At 41.8% G+C, this 25043-nt stretch overlaps 1 protein-coding gene across 5 annotated transcripts in view; it reads left to right on the top strand.

Annotated features, from left to right (window-relative positions):
• tacr1a (tachykinin receptor 1a) overlaps window positions 1-24673 on the top strand; it is a gene marked incomplete at its 3' end in the record, with an annotated part of 37290 nt that extends 12617 nt beyond the window's left edge. For 2 of the 5 annotated variants that reach the window (XM_079871401.1, XM_079871404.1), the window contains exons 3-5: window positions 17117-17267; window positions 19184-19380; window positions 19685-24673. In XM_079871401.1, the coding sequence (XP_079727527.1) occupies window positions 17117-17267; window positions 19184-19380; window positions 19685-20000 (664 nt within the window). Of the gene's footprint in view, window positions 1-17116; window positions 17268-19183; window positions 19385-19684 lie in introns of those variants that run through there. The other 3 variants (XR_013821256.1, XM_079871402.1, XM_079871403.1) reach the window with 3 other exon arrangements.
• Window positions 24674-25043: the final 370 nt, after the last annotated feature.

The following is a 25043-nucleotide window of genomic DNA, read 5'->3' as shown; positions in this document are numbered from 1 at the left end:
AGAAATACATGTTGTAGTAGATTTATTTTTCTTGCCTCATTGGCAAATAGTTTTTTGTGAGGATAACCATCACAAAATATTATATGTGTTATGTATAGTATGTACATATATTGTGTACATACACTGTAAAAAATATTTTCATGATTTGTTATCACAACTTTTAATCTTTTGTCAAATCAACTTAGATAATTAATGTAGTTCAGATAACATATATTTTGAAGTTCTATTTATTAAACCATAATCTTTTGTCAAATCAACTTAGATAATGTTGTTCAGATAACATATATTTTGAGTTTCTATTTATTAAACCAATCTCTTTGTTGCATTAACTCAATTTTTTAATTTCAATGAACTCAAAATTTTAAGGCAACCAGGTAACTTACATTTTTAAGTTAAACCTTTAACTTAAAAATGTAAGTTACCTGGTTGCCTTAAAATTTTGAGTTCATTGAAATTAAAAAATTGAGTTAATGCAACAAAGAGATTGGTTTAATAAATAGAAACTCAAAATATATGTTATCTGAACAACATTATCTAAGTTGATTTGACAAAAGATTATGGTTTAATAAATAGAACTTCAAAATATATGTTATCTGAACCACATTAATTATCTAAGTTGTTTTGACAAAAGATTAAAAGTTAAGATAACAAATCATGAAAATATTTTTTTACAGTGTATATATATTGTTATGTATTTGTGTATGTCTTTTCTGGGAGTAAATAAGACTGGGGGAAAGCCTGCCTCCTCAGACTGACATCAGAGGTTTTTCAATAATTTATAGAAAATGTAATATATAATTTGATATACCCTTAATTCGCCCAGTTAAGCTAAAAAAGAATTAATAGTAAGGTCTAATTGGTGCACATTCTTTAGAAAATGTTTCAAAGTTAGACATTGAGGTATTTCTAAACTACAAAACCAAGCCAAAAATAAAATAAGAAAATACTGTGCAATGTATACCAGTATCTCCTAGCAGCATCACTGATCTCACAACCATGCAAGAAGTAAAAACAGAGCACAATCTTCAGAGCCACATGAGGTTGGATGCACTCAGCAGGAGAACAAACTGTCTTCAGCACTGTACGCTGTGTGCCATTCATCAACACCAGCTTAAAGATTAGACTCATAATACACTCATAATACTGCAGTCTTCTTGTTTGTCTTAAATGAGATACTTTCTTCAGACCTTCACACAAATTTCACACACATAGATAAAGTCATACTATACACAGTTTGTAATGATTGATTGTAAATATCAAATTCATTCAATGAAAATAAATCCCCTCATATTCAAATGCTCTTTTGTAAAACTACTTTCTGAGTGCCATTGCCATCCAGTCTGCAACGGATAGCATGTCTGAATGGATGTAGCACTTATTATTTTAATAATGAAGCCATAATGACTAGTACAGATGGGTTAAGTGCGCCAAACTGAGATGAGACCTGTCTCGCGTTAACATAATAGATATGTCTGATTAGAAATGACATCAGGTCTGTTTTACAGCCCTTGAATTTGTTTTGAAGTGTTGGACAACGCACTGTCTCGCTCTTATTCATGGCTTTGCCGTGCTGGGAGTTATAATAGACTGCAGACACATGCCAGAGTATAAATAGTCCGGTGTGTTATGAAAGCTCACATGCGACATACCTGACATGAGCTCACATGCTTATGTTCAAGTGCTGACAAATGATCTGTATGCTACTCAAATAACATTCACACACGTTTACATACAGTATACTTTTACTCTCACATACATGTAGACCACCCAGAGGAAATATTTTTTTGCTTAGAGAAAGACTTAATGGTTATGTTTCATTTAAAGTCACCATGAAATGGGACAACCTGTCACATGCATGAGACCACAACGTTCCAATGGTCCAATTCATGGTCCAAAATCACGTCCCCTCCTACATTTTTTCTTGTTCGAGAAGACGTTTCACTTGGATATATAGTACGTCATAATAGGGAAGAAAACTTCAGTTTCAAGTTGACTTTAAAAGGATTGTCTACCGCAAAAATTCTGTCATCTTTAATTCACCCCAATGTCTGTCCAAACCTGTATGACTTTTCAATATATATACACAAAAAAGATATATATTTTGAAGAAAGTTGGGCTCCAAACAACATCAGATCCAGTTGTACGTCTGCACGATTGATAAAAAAATATCGGAATCGTGATATGGCTTGGTGCGATTGAATTAATATGTGTTGCGTGTTTCAGAGTGAAGCGTGGCACTGTGTTCATTTAGATGAGCATCTCGATTTGCATTAAATGCTGCTCCACACAAACTAATCTCTAAGTTTGAGTCGCTTATAACGTGCATCTGGAAACGCAACATGCATCAACCATCTTCTCAAACTTGTAATGAGAAGCGCTTATAAACCGGCTGTCAAGAAAAGAGAAGCTTTAAAGGCTATACCTGTGGTTTTCTGTCCAAAAATAAAAAGCTTGAAAGTTTTAAAATGAAGAAATGAATACAACCAGAAATATCACTATTGTAATTTTATAGTTAAATGATTGTTATTAATTTATATACTCGTTTTTTATTTTACAGTGATATATTACAAAAGTAATATTTCTATTTAGTAATAATATTATTATTTTATTTTTTTTCATTGTTAATAGTCATGTCCATCAGAATTATTTTGGCCAAATTGTGCAACCCTACAAATAAGCACAGCAAACATGTAGCATCGCATTAAACTGCATTTTAAATCACTATTTTTATCAGAAACATTGCGAATCTTGCAGCCCTACTTTCAGTGTGAAAAAAATAATGAAACCATTTTCAGAATATGTTCTTCATTTCAGACAGAATAGCCATACTTTTAAGCAAAAGTCTTCAATTTGATCTCACTGCTGTCGAGGAGAAACAATCAGGCTTTTAAAGAGATCGAATCGCATACTTTAACAGGAGACTTTGAGGTGGGCCAGCATTATACTGCCTATCATTATCCCTCATAACCCTATTCATCCTCTTGAATAGATAAACAGACAGACTTAATACTGCAAAAGCACACTTACACTTAGGCAGTTTTACACACACACTTACATACTTACATAGTCCAGCTAAGGTAGATATTACGTTATAATTATTTATTTATTTTTTATAAATTTAAATTCAGTGTGACTACAAAAAATGCAGAGATGTTATCTCAGCAGCCTTTCATCGTGTTCTCTGGCTCTGTTTGATAGAGGGTCACAGATAACACATTCTCCACCATACTCACCTCAATTGATAGCTCACTAACAGCATGTGGCCAGTCTGTTACAGTTTGCATAGCCTGGAACTTTTTGGGGCGACCCACAGGCTTCATCTCTCTCTCCTTCCGTCTCTTTCTTTCTCCTTCTCAGCCCTTGCGAGAAAAGGGGGAAATTGAGCTCTCCTCGGTCTGGATTCTGACAGGGTGCTCTCTGTGCAGCACTGATTTCAGCAAATTGCCATGAAACTCACATTTTACAGAAGAACTCACAGTGCAGTTAGCCATGTTTTAATGTACAAATATCAACTAATGTGAAATATTAATGAGGCGTCTGAAGACAGAACAACTCATAGCTGAAAAAAGTCCCATTCAGTGGTCATTCTAAAGGAGAGATCCACAGAAGGTGCAATTGTGAGAAAAAAAAGGCCAATTAATTACTCATGTTTAATATGATTTTTAAAAATGATCTTAAGTTTTTAAAGTATCTTATGCTGATGCAGCCATTACTCCAGTCTTCAGTTTAACATGATCCTTCAGAAATCATTATAATATGCATATTTGCTGCTCAAGAGACATTTATTACTATTATTAATATCGGTTGTGCTGCCTAGTATTTTTATGGAAACCAGGATAATTCTTTTCAGGATTCTTTGATGAATAGAAAGTTCAAAAGAACTTTTTGTAACATTTTAAAAGTTTTTAAATTTCTTAACACTTTCTTTAGCATTTGTTTGCTACCTACAAACATTAATAAAATGCATAAAGCAATTGTCTAGAACACAAATTACACCATAATAAATGTTTTAAAAATAACCTTTTATTACTCTCTCTCAAAATACTCTTAACCAATTGTATTATGCTAATTTATTGTTTAACATTATTTTTGAAATAAAAATATCATAAAAATTAAAGCATTTAAAGAGAACCGACAAACAATTAAACTATTAAAATAGCTCAATTCAGCAATTTCCATATAACAAAAATAAAGTTATTTCAAAGAATACATATTTCTTTAGACTCTGGCACAAAAAAAAATCACCACCCCATCTACACCATTGGCCACATTATTTTTGTCACAAAGTAATTTGGGAAATTCCATAATTGGTCAAGCATTTGGTGGTAGCGATATGACGTAAAGCAATGCTAAATAAGGTATAATCACTCCGTCCGACACATGTAAACCATATCAGATGTTCCAGTCTCTCTCCCTTCCTGTTTTTCCGATATTTGACCGACGTGTCCAAATCCTGAAAGAACATTTCAAAGATTGTTTTTGCAAATGTTCCCCTCAAGCTGAGATGCAGTGGAGTTTTAGTGGAGAAGTTAGAAGACATGCAGAGGTGAGAATGGGAAAACACAGCCTTTATTTGTTTTATAATTAGGTTTCCATTTGGTAATCACATTGCAAACTTTTACCAAATCCTGGGCTTGATTTAAATGAAATAACTGCTAATTTCTCCCTCCACTGCAAATGTCCTCCACTATTAGCTGAGGCTGTTTCTTGGATGGCAAAAGCCACATAGATTGTACCTAAAAGCATTCTACCCTGGGCAAATCTGTTCAAAAAGCAAATGTTATTTTATCATGGTCCATAACCACAGACATATTGTGATGTTCTTTATGATCCATTTCCCTAAATTTGGTGCTGGAGCTTGTATTTTACATATCATTAGTGAGCTACTGCTGCATGAAAGTCCCTCACACTGTTCACTCATGGTAATAAACAGACACTCTGAAAGGTGGAAACCAATTTGGAAGTGTGATGCTGCATGAGACATCGCTTCTAACTGGCAGCCTTTTTCTCCAACACAGTTCTGTCAGACACTTTGTCATATAGCGCAAGTAAAACAATTCTTGACTTTGACGGTGAAAGGAATCAGTCTGGCTGGAATATTGCTGCATCTCTTCATTACCTCTGACTGTGAATTGTCCAGTTGTTCTGACATATGGCATTCTAATTTACTCAATAACTTAAGACCACAATTCTCCACTTAGCTACTATAATATTTCATACAGGAACTGCTCAATTTTGTTGATGAAATTTCCACAGCCACAGATGAAAAATCACTTTCTCTCTGGAATTTGACCTTGCTAGTCTGAATACGTGGCATCAGAATGAGTGTTATGAGTAGGATGGGGCAAGATGGGCCGGTTGTGCTGTCATTGTTCGGCACAACCATAGCTCATTAATATTAATAAAATACCTTTTTTTTTCTATCTTAAACCATCCAGCAGCCGCATTACGTAATTGATAATTATGAGCCAAAACTTTGTACAATTCAACTATGTACTAAATTGATGTTCTGTGCAGATGTGCTTGATTTTGTATGACCTTGTAGACGTTCTAGAGATATACGTATTACAAAGCAAATTTACATTTGCTTGGATATAGCTTTAAATATTAAAGGGGTGATGAACTGAGAAATCAAAGTTTCCTTGAGCTTTTGACATATAAGAGATCATCATACTATAATAATATCCTGTAAGTTTCAGAACTGAAAACTACCTTGTTAGTCCAATAAAAGCTTTTATAGACATCAGGCTCAGCAAACGACTCGTTTTTCAAAGTGGGGAACAATGACGTCAAAGAGGATAAAACACCGCCTCCACAAAAGAAGATCAACGCCTACTTCAACACGGCCTGTTTAGCCCCGCCCACCGATTCGCCCAAACATGCTAAATAACATAGGACGACATGATAAATGCTAAACCGGATCGAGCTACTTACAAGCAATAAACATGCTGTTTACTAAATATTGTGCAGTGCCTGTTTGTGGAAGAAGACAGTCTGCATAAGCTTCCTTCGGATTCCAGCATGGTTAAACTTTATTAAATCAGTCAATCACAATTTCTTGACACGGATCTGCCAGCAACATGTAAGTAACCATGTGTATTCTAATGCCTGATCTGCGATCAGTGATTTCGGTGTAATTATTCAAGTTCAGATATTTCTCTTAAAATCGTTCAATACTGTTTATGCATCAGCGACTAAACGATCAACTTCACATAATTTCTCGTAGTATTATGAAAATAATCTTTTTTTAAACTGTTATTAAATTATATAGCCTACAGAAAGCGATCAAAGAACGTTTCGGTTACTAACGTAACCTCTGTTCTCTCTAGAAGAGGGAACGAGTATTGCGTAGTTACTACGCTACGGGAAAGCCTTTCTTTCTCGAGATACTGAAGCCAAAAATTATCCTTAATTTTTATAATCTTGTCAACGCAGTGCGGCAGCCTGCAGACCTAGGGCAGGCTTACTAGCGTGCCCATTGGCTGCCCTGCGGCAACTGCAGCAGCCTACCGCTGAGCCCTTGGCGTGACGTCACGACCAATGAGCGCGCTTGGCGCGCTTAATGCGTCACAGCCCGCGAAAAGGGGTGTGGCTTAGCGTATAAAAGCGGGGCTCGGAGGCTGCTTCTCTGGTTTCTGTCGCATGAAGCGAATGAGCTCGTGGCGCGAGCACGGCGGGCTACGCAATACTCGTTCCCTCTTCTAGAGAGAACAGAGGTTACGTTAGTAACCGAAACGTTCTCTTACGAGAGGTTCTCTCGTATTGCGTAGTTACTACGCTACGGGAACACCCTTGTCAACGCCGTGCACGCCCAGCATCCACTGAATGAGTCCCAGGGAGAGCCCGGGGAACGTGATAGCAGAGAGCCGGGCGGCCCACAGAGGGCTAGCGCCGTACATAAGCACACACTAGGGGGTTAGGAGCGGCACGGCCGGTCCGAACTGACAATTCCCTGTATAGTGCAGCTCAACCAGTAGAGCTAAATCACACAACGTAGCCCGCGCACAGATAGTGGGCTGGCATACGCGAGACTTAGACTGATAACACTTTCGCCTGCAAGGCGGGAACATCCAGGTTGTAAAACCTAACAAATGTGGAGGGGGAGGCCCAGCCTGCCGCTGCACAAATGTCATGAATGGGAATCCCGCTGGACCACGCCCACGACGAGGCCATGCCTCTGGTGGAGTGAGCTTGAATGCCCAATGGGCACTGCAGGTCTTTAGACGCATAAGCAGCAGCAATAGCGTCCACTATCCATCTGGACAGGCTGTGTTTCGAGGCGGCGAGACCCTTGGTGCGCCCGCCAAACGAAACAAAGAGCTGTTCCACCACTCGTTTGACTGAAGACAGTGCTATCAGAAAAACGGTTTTGAGCGTGAGGTATTTCATATCCACAGTTTCCAAGGGTTCGAAGGGATGCGCTTTCAGGGCCTCCAAGACCAGTGAAAGATCCCACATAGGAACCGAGGGGGGTCGCGGGGGGTTCATCCTCCTGGCTCCTCTAAGGAAGCGGATGACGAACTCGTTCCTTCCTAATGCGCGGCCCAGCTCTGAACAGAGAGCGCTGAAATGGCCGTGACATAGACTTTGAGCGTGGAGGGGGACCTGCCCGCGTCCAGTAACTCTTGAAGGAAACACAGTACTCGCGATACCCCACATGTCTGTGGATCGAGCCCCTTAGCAGTGCACCATCTGTTAAACACTGACCATTTCGACATGTAGAGCCGCCTCGTAGAGGGGGCTCTAGATTGTATGATCGTGTTCATGACCCCGTCTGGCAGATCAGCGTGTAATCGTTGAGGCTCCACGCATGCAGAGACAGCGCTCTGGATGGGGATGCCATATCGAGCCGCGGGCTTGAGAGAGAAGGTCTCTCTTCACCGGTATCGGCCAGGGGGCTGAGTCTGCCAGCTGTATTAGATCCGGGAACCAAGCTTGGTTCTCCCAGTATGGGGCTAAGAGGAGCACTGTGTGGCGCGCTTCCCTGATTCTCTTGATGACCTGAGGCAGCAGAGAGACCGGGGGAAAAGCATACAGCGGGCCGCTGGGCCAGGTCTGGGCCAGCGCGTCCTCGTTCTTCGAGAAGAACTCTGGGCAATGAGCGTTGTCTTTTGACGCAAAAAGGTCGACTTTCGCTTTGCCGAAACGGCGCCACAGTGACTGGACTGTTTGGGGGTGTAGAGACCACTCCCCAGGGGGAACGTTGTCCCTGGACAGTCTGTCGGGGCCCTCGTTCAGGTGGCCAGGCACATGCGCGGCTCTCAGCGAGCGCAGAGTGCTGAGCCCACACGAGGAGGCGTTCCGCCAGGGTGCAGAGCGTCTTTGATCTGACACCGCCCTGGCGATTCACATAGGCCACTACCGATGTATTGTCCGTGCGGACTAGAACATGGTGACCGTGGAGGAATGGGAGGAAGTGTTTGAGCGCTTTCTCGACCGCGAGCATCTCTAGACAGTTTATGTGTAGGAGATTCTCCTGGTCTGACCAGCGGCCATAGACCGGTCTGCCTTCGAAGAGCGCTCCCCAACCTAGGTTGGAAGCGTCTGTCGAGACAACTTTCCGGTGTGAAATCACTCCCATAGACACTCCTGTGTGATACCATACGGCTGCCAGCCAGGGCTGCAGGGCTGAAATGCAGCTCTGATTCACTTTGACTCGCAAGCCGCCGGCCGCCCAGGCTCGGTGGGGCACGCGCGCTTTCAGCCAGCGTTGAAGCAGGCGCATGCGCAGTAAGCCCAGCTGGAGCGCTGCTGCAGCTGAGGCAATATGCCCCAGGATACGCTGGAATGTCCTCAGCGGAACCCGGCTGCCTATTTGGAGGGATGCGGCGAGGAGGCGGATGCGGCGCGCGCGCTGCTCCGACAGTCTGGCCGTCATAGCCACCGAGTCCAGTTCTATTCCAAGAAGGAAATTGACTGACGGGGCGATAGCGAGCTCTTGGTCCAGTGACCGAGAGACCCAGAGATGGCTGAGAAGCGCTGTTCTGTGAGACACAAGTTCCGTCTCTGACAGCGCTAGAATAAGCCAATCGTCCAGATAATTCAGTATTCGCATTCCCTGTTTTCTCAGGGGAGCGAGAGCCGTGTCCATGCATTTCGTAATGTACGGGGTGCCAAAGACAGGCCGAAGGGCAGGATTGTGTACTGATATACTCGACCGTTGAAGGCGAATCTCAAGAATGGCCTGTGACGGGGAGTTATCTGGATCTGAAAATATGCGTCTTTTAGATCGAGAGAGATAAACCAGTCTCCTGGGCGAATCTGCGCGAGGATTTTTCTGGTTGTGATCATTTTGAACGGCCGTCTCATGAGGGCTTTGTTCAGATGTCTCAGATCTAAAATAGGTCTTAACGCTCCGTCCTTCTTGGGTACGAGGAAGTAGCGGCTGTAAAAGCTCGACTCGCTCAGAGAAGGATGAACCTGTTCTATAGCCCTTTTGCGCAGCAGCTTCGCTATTTCAGCTTGAAGCAGGTGCGCAGCTTCTGAACTCACTTTCGTCTCCGTCTGTGCTTGAAAGCGCGGAGGGCGACGAGCGAATTGAAGCGAATAGCCGTGTTTTATAGTACTCAGCACCCATTCTGACGCGCCCTGAATAGCTTCCCATGCTTCCGCATGCATAGCTAGGGGTCGAATGGTCTCTGGGTTCAGATCGCCGCGCTGCGCGGGATTGGGGAACCTGTATCAGAGAGGATGGAGCGGCGTGCGCGCCGCTGGTGCTCGAACACGGGGGCTGGTAAACAGTATTGGCCGGCTGTACAGCGTTCGGTAGCTCGGTCCCAGAGGATGGAGCGCGATTTGCTGACAAACACCCCTGGCGCGAAAGCGGCGTGGGGATTGTAATGTCTAAAAGTGAGTGCGCGTGCACGTGAGCGGGCGCAGAGTTTATACTTATGACACGGCCAGTGTTTGGGAGCTTAGAGGGTGTGCGACCCGAGGTAACTGAATGGCAGAGCGAGCAGCGGGTAGGTGTGAGCACAAAGTTGTGGGCACATTTACTACACTTAGTACTCGAGCGGCTTGTGTCCGCTTTATGAGAGAGCGCTCTATGCGCGTTACCATGGGGACCATGTTTGTGTGAAGCAGTGAGCACATGGGAGTGGGCACATTTTCTACACTTATGACACCTTCGGCCAGAGCCGGAATGTTTGTGAGCTTTAGAGGATCTGCAACCCGGGTAACTGTGTGATAGAGCGGGCAGCAGCTAGGTGTGAGCACAGAGTTGTGGGCACATTTACTACACTTAGTACTCAAGCGGCATGTGTCCGCTTTATGAGAGTGCGCTCTGTGAGCGTTACCGGGGAGACCGTGTTTTGTGTGTAGCAGTGAGCACATGGGAGTGGGCACATTTTCTACACTTGTAACACCATCGGCGTTATAGAGCAAATGCTTTGATGGCTCATATGTTTAGACGCTCATAAATACTCAAGCACCATCCTGTGAGATGCGGGTTCGCTTTCTGAATGTAAGAAAGCTGGCCGCGAGCTCGGAGAAGCCAGCAGAAAAAAATATTTTTCTGCCGCCAGAGCCGGATTTGAACACGGTTCTCCAGTGCAGAAGCGTAATATTCTGCCACTGAGCCACAGGGGCACACATGAGCTTCCAGTTGGTGCGAGCATATGACCGAGCGTCGTGTTTCGGCGTTTGTTTGCAGGCGCGCGTGTATTAAAACAGGCCCGTTTACTGCAGCATTAGTATTTCCAGCCGCCTGAGCTTAGAGGGGACTGAGAAATATTTAACCCGTGAGACGCGGGTTTGCTTTCTGTATGTAAGAAAGCTGGCCGCGAGCTCGGAGAAGCAAGCAGAAAAAAAGTTTTTCTGCTGCCAGAGCCGGATTCGAACACGGATCTCCGGTGCGGAAGCCTAATGTTCTGCCACTGAGCCACAGGGGCACACATGAGCTTCCAGTCAGTGCGAGCATATGACCGAGCGTTTGTTTGCAGGCGCGCGTGTATTAAAACAGGCTCGTTTACTGCAGTATTAGTATTTCCAGCCGCCTGAGCTTAGAGGGGACTGAGAAATATGTATCCCGTGAGATGCGGGTTTGCTTTCTGTATGTAAGAAAGCTGGCCGCGAACTCGGAGAAGCAAGCAGAAAAAAGTTTTTCTGCTGCCAGAGCCGGATTCGAACACGGATCTCTGGTGCGGAAGCCTAATGTTCTGCCACTGAGCCACAGGGGCACACATGAGCTTCCAGTCAGTGCGAGCATATGACCGAGCGTTTGTTTGCAGGCGCGCGTGTATTAAAACAGGCTCGTTTACTGCAGTATTAGTATTTCCAGCCGCCTGAACTTAGAGGGGACTGAGAAATATGCGAGGATTGGAGGAAGTCCGGCCTAAGCGGGACGAAATCACTCTCTTCCTCCTTTCGCCGGTGCTCGTGACGTCCGCTCTAATATCCCTTGAGAACGGCGCAGTTGCGCGGCTCGAACAAAGGGAGAGAGAGCGGGAAGATGTCATTATGTGCTGTGACATCGTTTGTTTGCAGGCGTGCGTGTATAACAACAGGCTCGTTTACTGCAATATAGATATTTCTAGTCGCCTGAGCTAGGAGGGGACTGAGAAATGTGTGAGAAACGGAGGTGGCCGGAGAGTGACGCGCGCGACCGAGACGCGGGGTAGCTTTCTTATAACGTAAAGGAAGCCAGCCCGTGACCGTCTACTTCTGACATCCCTTGTGAGCGGCGCCTTGCGCGGCTCGAACAGAGGGGGAGAGGGCGTGCGTCATCCGGGGGGGGGGGGGGTAGCTTCCTTGTAACGTAAAGGAAGCTATAGCCCATGACCGTCCGTTCTGACATCCCTTGTGAGCGGCGCCGTTTGCGCGGCTTGACAGAGGGGAGTAACCAGCTGGTCTGCTTCACCCCCTGATGCGACGGCAGTGCGGGCAGAGGCCGGCCGCTGCGCGTCGGTGAAGGGCGGGGGAGAAGGAGAGAGCGAGGCTCGCGGGAGGGGCTCCGGCGAGCGCTCAGCTATAACCACCGGCTCGGAAGGCCTTTGAGAGCGGCGTTTTTTTTTTTTACGCGGCCCGGAAGAGGCAGCCGGAGAAGGTGGAGGATCGTGAAACATGGCGAGTCGAGCCCGCAGGGTCGACATCGGCAAGTCCTCACACTGTTCGCAGCCGCCCGTGAAGGGCGCGGGCTGCGTGGTCGAAACCCAGGCAGAGAGCGCAGATCACGTGGCGGTCTCCGTCGCTGAGCGCGGCTCTGCACGAGCCACAGGATGAGCGAGGCATTTGCAACAACGCCTCGCGCTCTTTTAGATGCAAAGTGTGTCGCGGGGCGAACACACAAACACATACAACACAGAGCAGTAAAAGGATATATTCGCCGGATAGCGAAGCAGGCAGGGAAAGCTGAAGGCGGCGAAGGCGGCCGGCGTCCTCAGGCTGAGATCCTCGGCGTGCTGGTCGCTTGTTTCGACGGCGGCTTCCTCAGAGAGCAGCGATGCGTAGAGCTTCGCTGAAAAGACAGAAATCAGAGAAGCAGCCTCCGAGCCCCGCTTTTATACGCTAAGCCACACCCCTTTTCGCGGGCTGTGACGCATTAAGCGCGCCAAGCGCGCTCATTGGTCGTGACGTCACGCCAAGGGCTCAGCGGTAGGCTGCTGCAGTTGCCGCAGGGCAGCCAATGGGCACGCTAGTAAGCCTGCCCTAGGTCTGCAGGCTGCCGCACTGCGTTGACAAGATTATAAAAATTAAGGATAATTTTTGGCTTCAGTATCTCGAGAAAGAAAGGCTTTCCCGTAGCGTAGTAACTACGCAATACGAGAGAACCTCTCGTAAGAGAACGATCCCTTTCGCCCAAGCTGTCAATCAAACAGCACAGCGCGAGCCGCGAGAGCTTATCTGGACACTTACCAAACTCGTGATGAAATAATGACACTGTTACACTACACAACGAAGCTCTTACTGTGTACTCACATCGTGTTTGCATTGTGATTTGGTGTAAGCATTTGTGAGAGTGCAAAAATTGCGTTGCAATGATAAGATCTTTATTCACGCGATCAACAGACTGTCTGTCATCTGCTCAGTGCTCATCATGCTGCAACCTTTCATGTGATGGAATAGATTTAAATATAATGCTTTAAACGATACTTTTCACGATTTGTTATCTCGATAGCTGTATTAGTAAAAACGTAGTACAAGTTTTCGAGAGAGTTCCTGTAATACTAGCTATTTCATTGCAAGCATGTCAGCCAATCACAGCAGTGGGCGTTTACACTGCAGTCTCACAGCAGACACGCCCCTTAAAATGGAGCGTTCAAATCTGAGGCAGAAATCAGGCTTGGAAAAATGGCTTTTATTTATAAATTATGACAATTTTTTATGTAAAAACCATACTAACATTATAAGGGCACCCCAGGCAACATTATAAAATAATAAAACAATCCAGTTCATGACCCCTTTAATTAACTGATTGAAAAGATTAAATCTTAAGAGTTCATTTGAGAGTTCATCCAAAAAGTCAGTCATCATTTGTGAAGAGAGAAATATAATTTTCTCTCTTCTGTTGATATTTTGATGAATGTTTTAACCTTTTTTGTCCATACAATGAAAGCCAAAGGGGTCCAAAACAGCATAATTGTCACGGGTGAGGTGGTTGAGATATAGCGCACGACGAAGGAGATATAATAGGATACTTTTATTCAAAACTAAGAACAGAAAACAAACCACCACTAGTCTCTGATAACAATAAATATGTATAAGACCGGGAACAGGGAGAAACAGAGGGCTTAAATACACAGAGGGAAATGAGAAACAGCTGGGGCAAATTAACTCAATGACAGTAACCATAGTAACTAACAAGATACAGCTGAACCAAGTGAACTAATGGAGGAGTGGCTAGAAACTGAACAATGAACAGGAAGTGCATGCAGGTGAGGGCCAGGGAGGATGATGGGAATTGTAGTGAGGTGGTGACTAACTGGCAACCGTGACAATAATAACCCACCATCTAATTATAAATATAAAACGGTTAGTAAAAAGGCACTATTACCTGTTTTAAGTAACATTAGGTTCTGAAACTAGAAAGAGAAATGTTACCCTATCCTAATTAACTGATCATTAGCAGATGCTTCTCTCGGTCTAACACTATCTCAGGGTACGTTTACACGACAACGATGCTTAAAACAGATTAGTTTTTCCTTTGAGTATTCCGCGTACAGACGACACCATTGTCAATACGATCCCCATTCACACGGATCCGCGTAAATGACTAAAAATGCTGTATTCTGCTGCCAGGTCATTAGATGGCGATGTAACGAATGGACTTAATCAAAATGCTCTAGACATCATAAAACCTTCCCCCACTCCCCTGTTGTCATCGGCCCTCAAACCAGAAAAGAAAAGCACGTAAAAGTCCTGACAGAAAGCGATGCATAATTAAGGATGTAGTGTAACGACGCCCAGTTCCAGGAATCCACTAATATATTGTTGGTAGTACCAGTTTATAACAATTATTAGTTAACACTAAGTTGTCAACACTTCAGAAAAAATTATAATTCGTCGTTACACTACATCCTTATGCATCGCTTTCTGCCAGGACTTTTACGTGCTTTTCTCAACTCAGTGAAGTGACGTCAGTGTCCGGGTTAGCAGTAGCATGAGCCATCAGGCAAGTGTTATTTAAATAAACTCCTGATGTACTTACAAACTTTCCAATGCCTCTTTTTATGAGTACAGAACCTATTTGTACTACTGTAGAAGTTTGGTACCATTCTGGGCATTATTAGTGGGGTCATTTACAAGATACAAATTTGGAGCCAATAGCGCCTGCACTAAGCCATTCGGCTGATATCTCGAAATAAGCTCTAACTTTAAAAATTTTCAACCAAGGGAAAACAAGCTTCTGGGGGGGTGTTTGGCTCGATGTCATGGTGCAAAGGACCCTAGGTTGATTTTACTCCGAACCATCCCTTTAATGTGTCACCCCGCCCCAATCGTCCAGACTGCACTCTGGGATTACTCGATTCAACAGAAACCGGTTTCAAAAACGTGTACTTTGAAACCCGTTTTCAAAAGTTTGCGTTTTCAGGCACCCAAAATGCCGTTGTCATGTAAATTAAAAGTATTTTTTTTTTCGTTGAAAACGGTGTCATGTGAACAGCCCCTCAGTCTCTCACCCTCTCTCGATCACTCTTTTATTCTTTTTCAGTCTCTCGCCTTCTCTTTTAGGCTGTTTCCTGATTGCACTCTGCTAGAGAAATGATGAACGAGACATAATCTGTGGTCAATGTAAGGTGCCTGGACAGCCTTGCTTTACTCATCAGAATTCCTTTGTGCTGTGCCTTATTGTGCTGTGTTCCATGGAGAAGCTAGTTAGTTAGAGGACGGGGGGTGAATGGGGCCAGGTACAATTCTCCTGAAGACAGCATTCCACCTGTGTCACTAAGGAATATGAAACAATGGTAGTATAATTAATCATGGCCTTGTTTTTCAGCTCCCTCATGGAGAGAATCACTGGAAGCAACAATATTACAAAGACCTCTGTGTTGTCTTCAGAGTGGCAGGTGGCATTTCTTATATGAGTATCTCTCAGTCTGGCTCTTAGGTGTTTACTGTCTGCTCTTAGAGAACATCAGGAACATTTTAGAAAGGATTTTAGCAACATATTTCAAACTGTGTTTGAAATTGTAAATTTATGGGAATTTGTCAGTTCCAGCCTCAATTTATTTCTAATTTCTTCTTTCTGACATCTGTGAACATAATATATATTTTGACTAATGTCTCAGTGTTATATATATATATATATATATATATATATATATATATATATATATATATATATATATATATATATATATATATATATACACACATACAATGAAAGTCGATGAGGTACAGTGTTGTTGGACTCCAGCGTACTTCTGCTTGCATTCTGCAGAAGATAAAATGTCAAACAGGTTTGGAATGATATGAGGGTGAGAAAATTATGACATTTTTAATATTTGGATAAACTATTCCTGAATATGACATAACATGTAATTAATATTCATGAGCCAAAATAGTGACACCACAACCCGCCTTATTCTAACACTCAATCTGTTCACATACATACTTTCATTCATTCCAATTCATTCAGAAAAGTGATTTTTCATCTGTGGATGTGGAAACATTTTTAAGCAGTTCCGTTAAAAAAGGAAACACTGTATAGACATTTGGCCATGGTTTTGCAAGTCAGCATGTTTAACACGCGTGATGCATTTTAATACCGTAAGACTGTAAACCAAAGGAAAAAGGCAGTCTATTTCACTTTGTAATTGCTGTTGAGAGATTAATATGTAGTAATTTATTCATCTTTGACTTTACATGTCTGACATTCTGCATTTGATTCATGATCTTGGCTCTTTGCCAGAACAAGTGTATTAGGAGTAAGGAATGAACTGAGCCTTGATTTTCCAGACAGGCAAAATGACAGAGATTTGGCAAAGCAAAAATGTTTTGAGAATGGCAAAAAAAAAATCATTGAAATTATACATTACTATCTGCAGGAGGAATTCACTGAGAATGAATTGCACCTGATAGAGTCATTTATTTGCAAATTGCATTTAGCATCCAGTTTACTAAAGGTATGATTACATTTACATGCATTTGTTAGCAATTTTTTTTCTAATTGAAATAAATCATTTTACAGATTCCCACATGTAACTTAAAAAAAAAAAAAACTTATTTATTTGATTTACTTGCGGCCATGGTTTACAAATTTGTTCCCTCATTTTACTCTTCGTCTTGGTTTTGCACTTTTAATATGCAAAGAAATATTAAAGAATATCAAAAATGGGAGATAAAAATAAAACTAAATAAATAAAAGATCAATTTGCATAATAAAATGGTACAAAAAATAAATAATGTAAAAGCGGATCTATTGAGTCCAATATAAGCACACAAAAAAACAAACAACAAATTATATATATATATATATATATATGCACAGGGGGCAGCACAAAACCATAGTTAAACAGGATTTCAGGCAGTTAGTGAATAAGAATGCTGAAATTGGAATTTATTTGAGTTATATTAATATATAAATTCTATCTGTCTGTCTGTCTGTCTGTCTGTCTGTCTGTCTGTCTGTCTGTCTGTCTGTCTGTCTATCTATCTATCTATATCTATCTTTTTGAAGGTACTTTGTGTGTGTAGCAGTGCTGATTTACTTCCTCCCTCTCCTGGTGATGGGCTGTGCTTACCTGGTGGTGGGTTTGACTCTGTGGGCCAGTGAGATCCCAGGAGATTCGTCTGACCGTTACCAAGAGCAGCTGACTGCCAAACGCAAGGTCTTCATCACATCACCCTCTTGTTCCTCCTTTTTCCATCATCCTTTAAGCCCATGATGACACTTGCTTACACACACAGTCCAGGTCAGACACTGAACTCAGAGTTAACAGAGCAGACAGAGTTCACACGCAAGGAGAGGAGGGTCAGACATGGCCGCATGAAATAATCACTATGAAACTCATCGGTGGGGAGAAGGTCCGTCTGCTTCTTTCATCTGTATTCTGTGTGTGTATGTATATGTCTGCCCCATTCACCACACTTGAAGCATGTGAAGTAAAGATAAACCGTTTTCTCTCCACAATCTACTTTACATTCTAATGCTATTGTTTTGCCTTAACATTTTCCTCTTCTTCCTTACACAAAACATCTTAATCTATTCTCTCAGCACATATTGCTGGTACATACAGCATGATGACACAATGTGACTACCTCGGAGCGCCTGAATGTCCCTGTTTTAGGGTTGAGCCTCATAAACATCAAAGAGTCTGTGACAGTCCGCTGGTGACTGTAGTGATTTGCTACTACATACTCTGGCTTCTGGCAGCGTGTGTCATGATGGGTTTCATGCTGATTTCAGGCCCACTTCAAGCTGTAGATGGATCAGGAATCTCCAGTGTTGTAGAACAGGAGTAGTTTAAGGAATCTGACCTACCTTTCACAGACCTAGTCTGGACAGGTGCAGCTTATTGACTGCAGTTTAAATAAAATAATAAAAAATGAGAAAAAAATATAATGCATTTGCTGAAAAATATGTTATTTGAAGGTGCACTCAGTAATTCTTTGTTTTTGGTGTTGTATTGGCCAGTATGGGTGACATTTTGGAAGCATGCCGAAACAGCATGGATGCAGCATCACACAAAAGAGGTTACTGATGCCATAGTAGAAATGCATGTTTCCGGAGACAGTTTAAGGTGATGAAACATCAACTTGTATAAAAATGAATGGGAAAAAACGTAACTCTGTAGTCCTGCCTTACAGTTAAAAAAGCCAGTTGCCTGTTAGTTCACTCGTGAATTTGCATGGACATTAGCCAAACCAGCCTGTATTTGTAATTAGGGTTAAAGAAGCTACATTTTTTGTTTTAAATACCATTGTTGTCAGATTTTACTCCAGCTTTAAAAAGCGTTATTTAAATGAAACAGTTTTGTAGATGCTGCTAACCATCATGATGCAACTCACTGCATGTGAAATAAAACTTTTAGCTGTTAGGCTACTGATATGACTGTATTCTTTTTATGCGAGTTTACCTCATCTTAAACATAGTTTTCAAAAGAAGTATTTATTTCTTAATGTGCAATTGTTTTTAATGAAAAAAAAATAAAAATATACTGAGTGTACCTTTAAAGCTGTAGCGTGTGGTTTTAGCACCACTAGTAAGTAGCACCAGTTGGAATTCCCAAATACTTTCCTCATCATCCTCAACAAGTAGTTACACCTAACCGCATGCCGTTATTTGACCCAATGTTTCTGTCAGGTTGCCACAAATGATTACACTTTTTTGGGGAAATCAACCTGCAAATGCCTTATTGTCACTTCACATTACAGAAAGCTTGGGAAAACATGTTAAACAGAGAAAAATGACCATTCAAATATAATTAGTTAATTTAAGCTGTTTTTGAAATTTGGCTCTTTGAGACATGGCTTCTGCACAATGCATATTTTTAGCTCTCTATTTATTACATTTCATTTTCATTTTTAATGACATGTTTGCATGCTGCTTGCTGGTGGTGGCTTTGGGCCATTGGACCACCTGAAAGCTAATGTCGAGAAAATTATGTCTGACAGCATTCTGCCAGTTTTCGTACAATGTGGGCAGCATGCAAAACCCAGGAAATCAGCTTGAAGGACAGACACTGTGTTTATAGGCATACAGTAGAACCAATATTGAAATGTTCTCTTCTTGCCTAACCCTCAGGTGGTGAAGATGATGATTGTGGTGGTATGTACGTTCGCTGTTTGCTGGCTCCCCTATCATGTCTATTTCCTGATTTACCAGTTCTACCCACACCTGTTTGAGCATCCCTTCATTCAGCAGGTCTATCTGACTATAATGTGGCTGGCAATGAGCTCCACTATGTACAATCCCATTATCTACTGCTGCCTCAATGACAGGTAATTTCACCTGGAGTGAAAACACAGTAATTGCCGCACACACACAGTCACATCTAGCTCTTTCCAGAGTCGCTGTAATATTTGCTATAATATCATTATTGTTCGAAATGATCAATTTTTGTACCGTAGAATACAGCCCAATGCTGTGATGTATTATTCTGTAATGTATCCTGGTTTTACCGCCTCACTCAGATGCTGAAAATCCATTACAAAAGTAGTAATATCCTCAAGTCGGTTTTCACCTTTAAACTCATCATTATCACATCTGTCTATTCTTCTCCTACATTTTTGCACGCATCCTCAGGTTCCGTGCCGGATTTAAGCAAGCATTCCGCTGCTGTCCATGCGTCCCTGAGGGATCCTACGAGGGTCTAGAGCTCAAGTCCACCCGGTACCTTCAAACCCAGACCAGTTTGTACAGGGCCAGTCGAATGGAGAGCACCGTCTCCTGCGTGACGCAGCCGTGTGAAGACGGCCACAAGGTTACCTTTGGGAGCATCAGAGTGGCTGCTGGGAGGCCGGCAACTCACAGCCCCTCCAATGGCTCGTCCTCTCGCAGTATTTCCAAGACCATGTCGGAGACCTCCAGCTTTTACTCCAGTAATAACCTACAGGAATAAGAGCACAGAAACACAAGAGTCAAGCAGGAATGTCGCCATCTTTTGCGGAGATGTAATCGTTTGATAAATCCTCTTAAATTATCCCCCCAGTGTAAATCTTGAGGATTACCTCGAGTGTGTGCAGATGTGTTTTAGCTGGTTGAACACACAGCAAGTGTTTTTCTTTTCAAATGATCCATCATCTTTCATTCTTGTCACATTCTATTCATGAGGTTTGATTATGATTAGAGGAACATTTACATTGATTTTTTTGGGTAATGCTTTCTTACCAAAGTTATGTAATTGACATATTGCATTGTGCTGACTTAAATGAGAGCCTGATTTATTGATCCTGCAATCACTGAAGACATTTTAAAAGTTTACATTAATGGATATGTGATGCAGTGGAACAATGAGTCATTATACTGTATATATTGAATATGGCCACTTATATTGGTCTCTACTATAGAAACAGGAATAAGTAAAAAAAAAAACAAAAAAAACTTTATCTTAATCACCCAAGATGGCCCACCTTGCTCAAATGATTGAAGAGATAATTTGAGACCTCACATCATATTTTCACTGCAAGCACATTCTGCCTTCAAAAACTCTAAACTGACTAAGACAAAAAAAAAAAAAAAAAAACGAGGGCAGATATTTTATTACTGAAAATGTCACGGTAGCTTCATGGTCAGTTAGAGCAATGATCCAGCTTGTGAAATGAGCATGAACCATGTCAGCTGTCAATATAAACACCTCCACAGGCAAATTGGAAGGTGTGCCTGGAAACACAAATGTATGGTGGTGAAAGCTCTGATTTTGTGCTGCTCTGAAGAATAGATCTGGGGGAAAATGTGCAGAGAATTTGTATACTAGGGGTTTTTTTTTTTCCTGACTGTCTCTTTTTCTTTATTCTCTCACCCCGTTTGCTTACTTTGAAATAGTTTTTCTTTTTCTTTGTTTTTTTTTGTGTTCTTTTCCTAATTGACCCTTCATTAAGCTTGGTTACTGTTGCCACCTTGGATACTGTTGCTGTTGTAGACAAGCAGAAAAATGCTAAATTAATTGGAAAATGAATTGGAGATGAGCAGCGTGATTATCAGTGAAATGTGCTCATAAAGTGATAAAAATGATTCTTATTTTATTTTTAAGTAGGCTAAAATTAATTTTGACATCGCAAAGCATATGCATTTTTTAAAATTATGTAGTGACAAACTGCAGAGACTGCAAGTGAGAATCGAGGCAAAAGCTTCTCAGCTGAAAGCAAAAAGCCTCATTTATAAAGATGTATGTCTTTAATTTCAAATTAAACAATGGACTGCACTTCCCAAAAGCATCATAAACTTAAGTAGATAGTAAAAAAACACTCTACAATCTATTTTGCTCATGATGCTTTTGGGAAACGCAGCCCGATGATAGATGGACATTTTACTATCCCATGAGGTGAGAGGATTATACTTCAGAATCTCGCCGGAAGTAGTATGTCATCCAGGTACTTTTTGCATACTCTTTTATGAGTAGCCTACTATGAATTCGGACATACTTCTTTTGTGCACATACCGTTTTTCACCTGCTGCAGAATATCTGAGATGGATAAAAGAGATGTGAAATATCTCAGTCAGGCCAGGAGTTCGAGAAATGGAGCTAGGGATTACAGACCTGCGCCTTCAAATTGTGTTGTGATTTTGAGTTGTCCCTTTCGAGTTGCACCGCTAGGCGTTGCATATAGGCTTTAGGCTTGTTCGACTTCATGCAGCGCTGCGTAGACTGATCGGTGGCTGACTTGAAGCAGTGCATGCTGGTTAGAAATGCTGTCCGACTTGAGACAGCGCCAACGTCACATCACTGTGATGTATGGCATTAAAGTACCGCGAGAGTGATTTGAAAGCAGAGCACACGACAGAAGCCGGCACAGCTTCTCAAGAGTGGCTGCACAAGCTCTGACGACAACGATCATGTGCTTCGTGTTTATTCTTACGCCTTCAGTTTCACTAATGCTCACAAATCTCTGTTTTTATAACAGTAAACATTTTATTCATGTAGTTCATGCGATGTTATATTGTGTAATGTTTATCAAATTAAAAATGTAGACCTTACTTCATTGGTATTTAAATAGTATAGGTTTATGTTAAACGTTATTCTTGTACAAACAGACGCTGTATTAGCAGCACATAAAGTTTTGATTGAAAATGTCTCTGAAACCTCTGTGTATTTGACAAATATTGCATTTATTTAACTTCAGCTGTGATGCAAACACAGCGCGAGCGTCAGTACGGGAAGCTGAAAGTGTCTGATTTCAAGTCTCCGTTTTCAATTCCTCCTTGGCTGCGGCTGGATGTAACCAAGGGGGTAATCTTTCAGAAAAAACTGAAGCTTCCCCGGGGGCCGCCATTGATTAGCAGACTATCACCTGCTGTTAGCATTCCATAGACTCCCATTCATTTTGGCGTCACTTTGACAGCGAATAACTTTACATCTGAGGCGTTTAAAGACTCCATTACCTTGTATCTTACGTTATGGCCCCGTAGAAGCAGTTTTTGTAAAAATAGGGTAACGATTGCATCATAACCAAGCGACTCTCTGTCTCACAGTAGAGAAATTACCGCATGGACAGGAGGAGAAGCTCGCGGGCAATCGGGGGGACGTGGAGGCAAAATGACAAAATAATTAATCAGAATACTTAGCAAAAGTTGCTCCTGCTCCTAGCTCATGGACACCTCCAACTCACGCTCTCCGTCTCTGCAAGTTTCAGAAGGGAATGATTCAGATTTCTCTTGGCACAGCTACTAGAAGACAGACAGGTTGCTCACGTCACATCTACGTCGTCAAGCTCAGTTTGAGTCTGCGCAGTACGCTCAGCCATCGGTGAGTGCTTCTAATTGACTTCACTTTTCTCCGTTGAATCCAATGGGGTCGCTGTGTCCATTTCTTATACTGTCTATGGATGTAACCGATCAGCCGAGGAACTGAAAATGGTCGAACGCACCACGAACTGACGCCGATATCAATACGGTTTAAGGTAATCAGCTAACCTAGCTAATTATTTTTATTGTTAAAGTATTATTAAGTTTTAATATCCAAATGTTATTTTAGAAAATTAAAAAAAACTTCTAGATATCATTCTGCATATGTGATGGGCATCGTTTATGCTCATGTTTGGGAGCTTCTTTTAAGGCATCTTGAGTAAAACAGCTCAATATTTAATGAAGCCCATACAAAAGACCTGAGCCGGAAACGATGCAACCTGTTTTACAGAAAACGGAAGTTTGTTGTGCGGACACTTCAGTTGCTGAGGTATGATTGGTCAGTAACATATTTGTAAGGCGGGGCTTAATAGTGACATACCAATTCTTTTGTTATTCTATTGTACAAGCATTCATGCGTACACATCTCCCTCACACTGGACAAGGCCAAAGTAAAATTAGCTCTTCAGGCTCCTCCCTGGATAAAGTCACAGCAATATGATACTGAGGTACACAGGATTATGGGACAAAAGCGGTGAGGGGGTTTTAAAAGTTACGCAAGGGATGTGGGATGGGGGGGTTGAAAGAACACCTGCTGCTGTTCTTGACTGGGATTGTGCGAGTGGTGTCTGTTTTCCAAAACGGAGGAGCAAGCATGATTGTGGGGCTGTGCTTCATTGTTCACACAGTGGCAGAAGGCTTGTTATGGTGCAATATGCTCAGAATATTTCTGAACATATTGCACTGTAATGACTGTCATCTGAATGTCCCTGACTGTTTGGCAGGTGCTGCTTCCAGGAGTAAATGAGCCACACTATGTTCCTGATGTACAAATTTTATTTTAGAAATTCAGAACCATCAGTGATGCTTTTGCACAGTCACATATGCCTTCAATAGCGTGCAAAGCCAAAAATGGCAAACTATTTAGTGGTCTTAACAATTTTAATGAAATCACTGGTCAGGAAATTAACAAGAATTGCAGAAATACTGTAGATAAAAGTAACTTAGCGTGGAATAGCCTTCCCCTTTGTTATCTTCAAATGTTTGAGGTGTGTGGCTTGCAGAAAGCTTTTTACAGGAAGAAGAGTCAGTGTTTTTCCTCTTAATGTTAATGGCTTCAAACATTTCAAAATGTCTCCCAGTTCGTTCGAGTTTAATGTGAGACCAAATTTTCACTATAGGGTTCAATTCTGGACTGGCAAAAACATGAGCCTTTGGTCACTTCTTGGTTGTCTTTGCAATTTGGGCAGGATCATTGTCTCATTGAAAAATAACATCTGATCATTCCTCTTTAGATAACAACTTTTCATTTGTGGGAAGCAAGCCATTCTGCAATATTCTCCTGCACTCCAAAGCATTAAATGACTTTTCACAGTGAAATAGCTCAGCAATACCAGCAGCTAAAAAGGCTCCCCACACAATGACACCTCTTCCTCCATGCTTCACTGTGGTGGAGGTGCAATTATTATTATATTTCTCAGCAGATTTTCAAAGACAACATTCTGGAGCATCACCATGCAACTCGTGTTTCATTGTGATTTACCACTCCACACACAACTTCCCATATTCTGCCAAAATCTTTGATGTTTTTCTGAGACAAATAAGACAATAAGACAATTAAAAGCTTAGTGTTTAGCCATTTTGGGCTTGACCCATTTATGACCAGTCAAAAGATTAGTTTAGACTTTTTTGCTTTTGAAAGAAGTCACTTATTTTTAACAAGTCACTTATTTTTACCAACGCTAAAAATAAATTAAAATATTTTAAAATAGAAAACAATTCGGTAACACTTTACAATGTTTTCATTTGTTAACATTAGTTAATATATTAACTAACATGAGCAATTCATTTGTTACAGTATTGTATTAGTCCTTGTTAACGCTGGGTAATAAAAATACAACAGTTCATTGTTTGTTCATGTTACATCACAGTGCATTAACTAAAGTTAACAAATACTAATTTTGATTTTAATAATGTATTGGTAAATGGTGAAATTAACATTAACAAGGATTAATAAATGCTGTAGAAATGCAGTTCATTATTAGTTAATGTTAACTAATGTAGTTAACTAATGAAACCTTATTGTAAAGTGTTACCAACA

The sequence above is a fragment of the Squalius cephalus genome (genome assembly GCF_949319135.1).
Source record: "Squalius cephalus genome assembly, chromosome: 5".
In the NCBI taxonomy this organism is placed as follows: Eukaryota; Metazoa; Chordata; class Actinopteri; order Cypriniformes; family Leuciscidae; genus Squalius; species Squalius cephalus.
The sequence above is the reverse complement of the archived record's forward strand: the minus strand, read 5'-3'. Positions and strand labels throughout refer to the sequence as shown.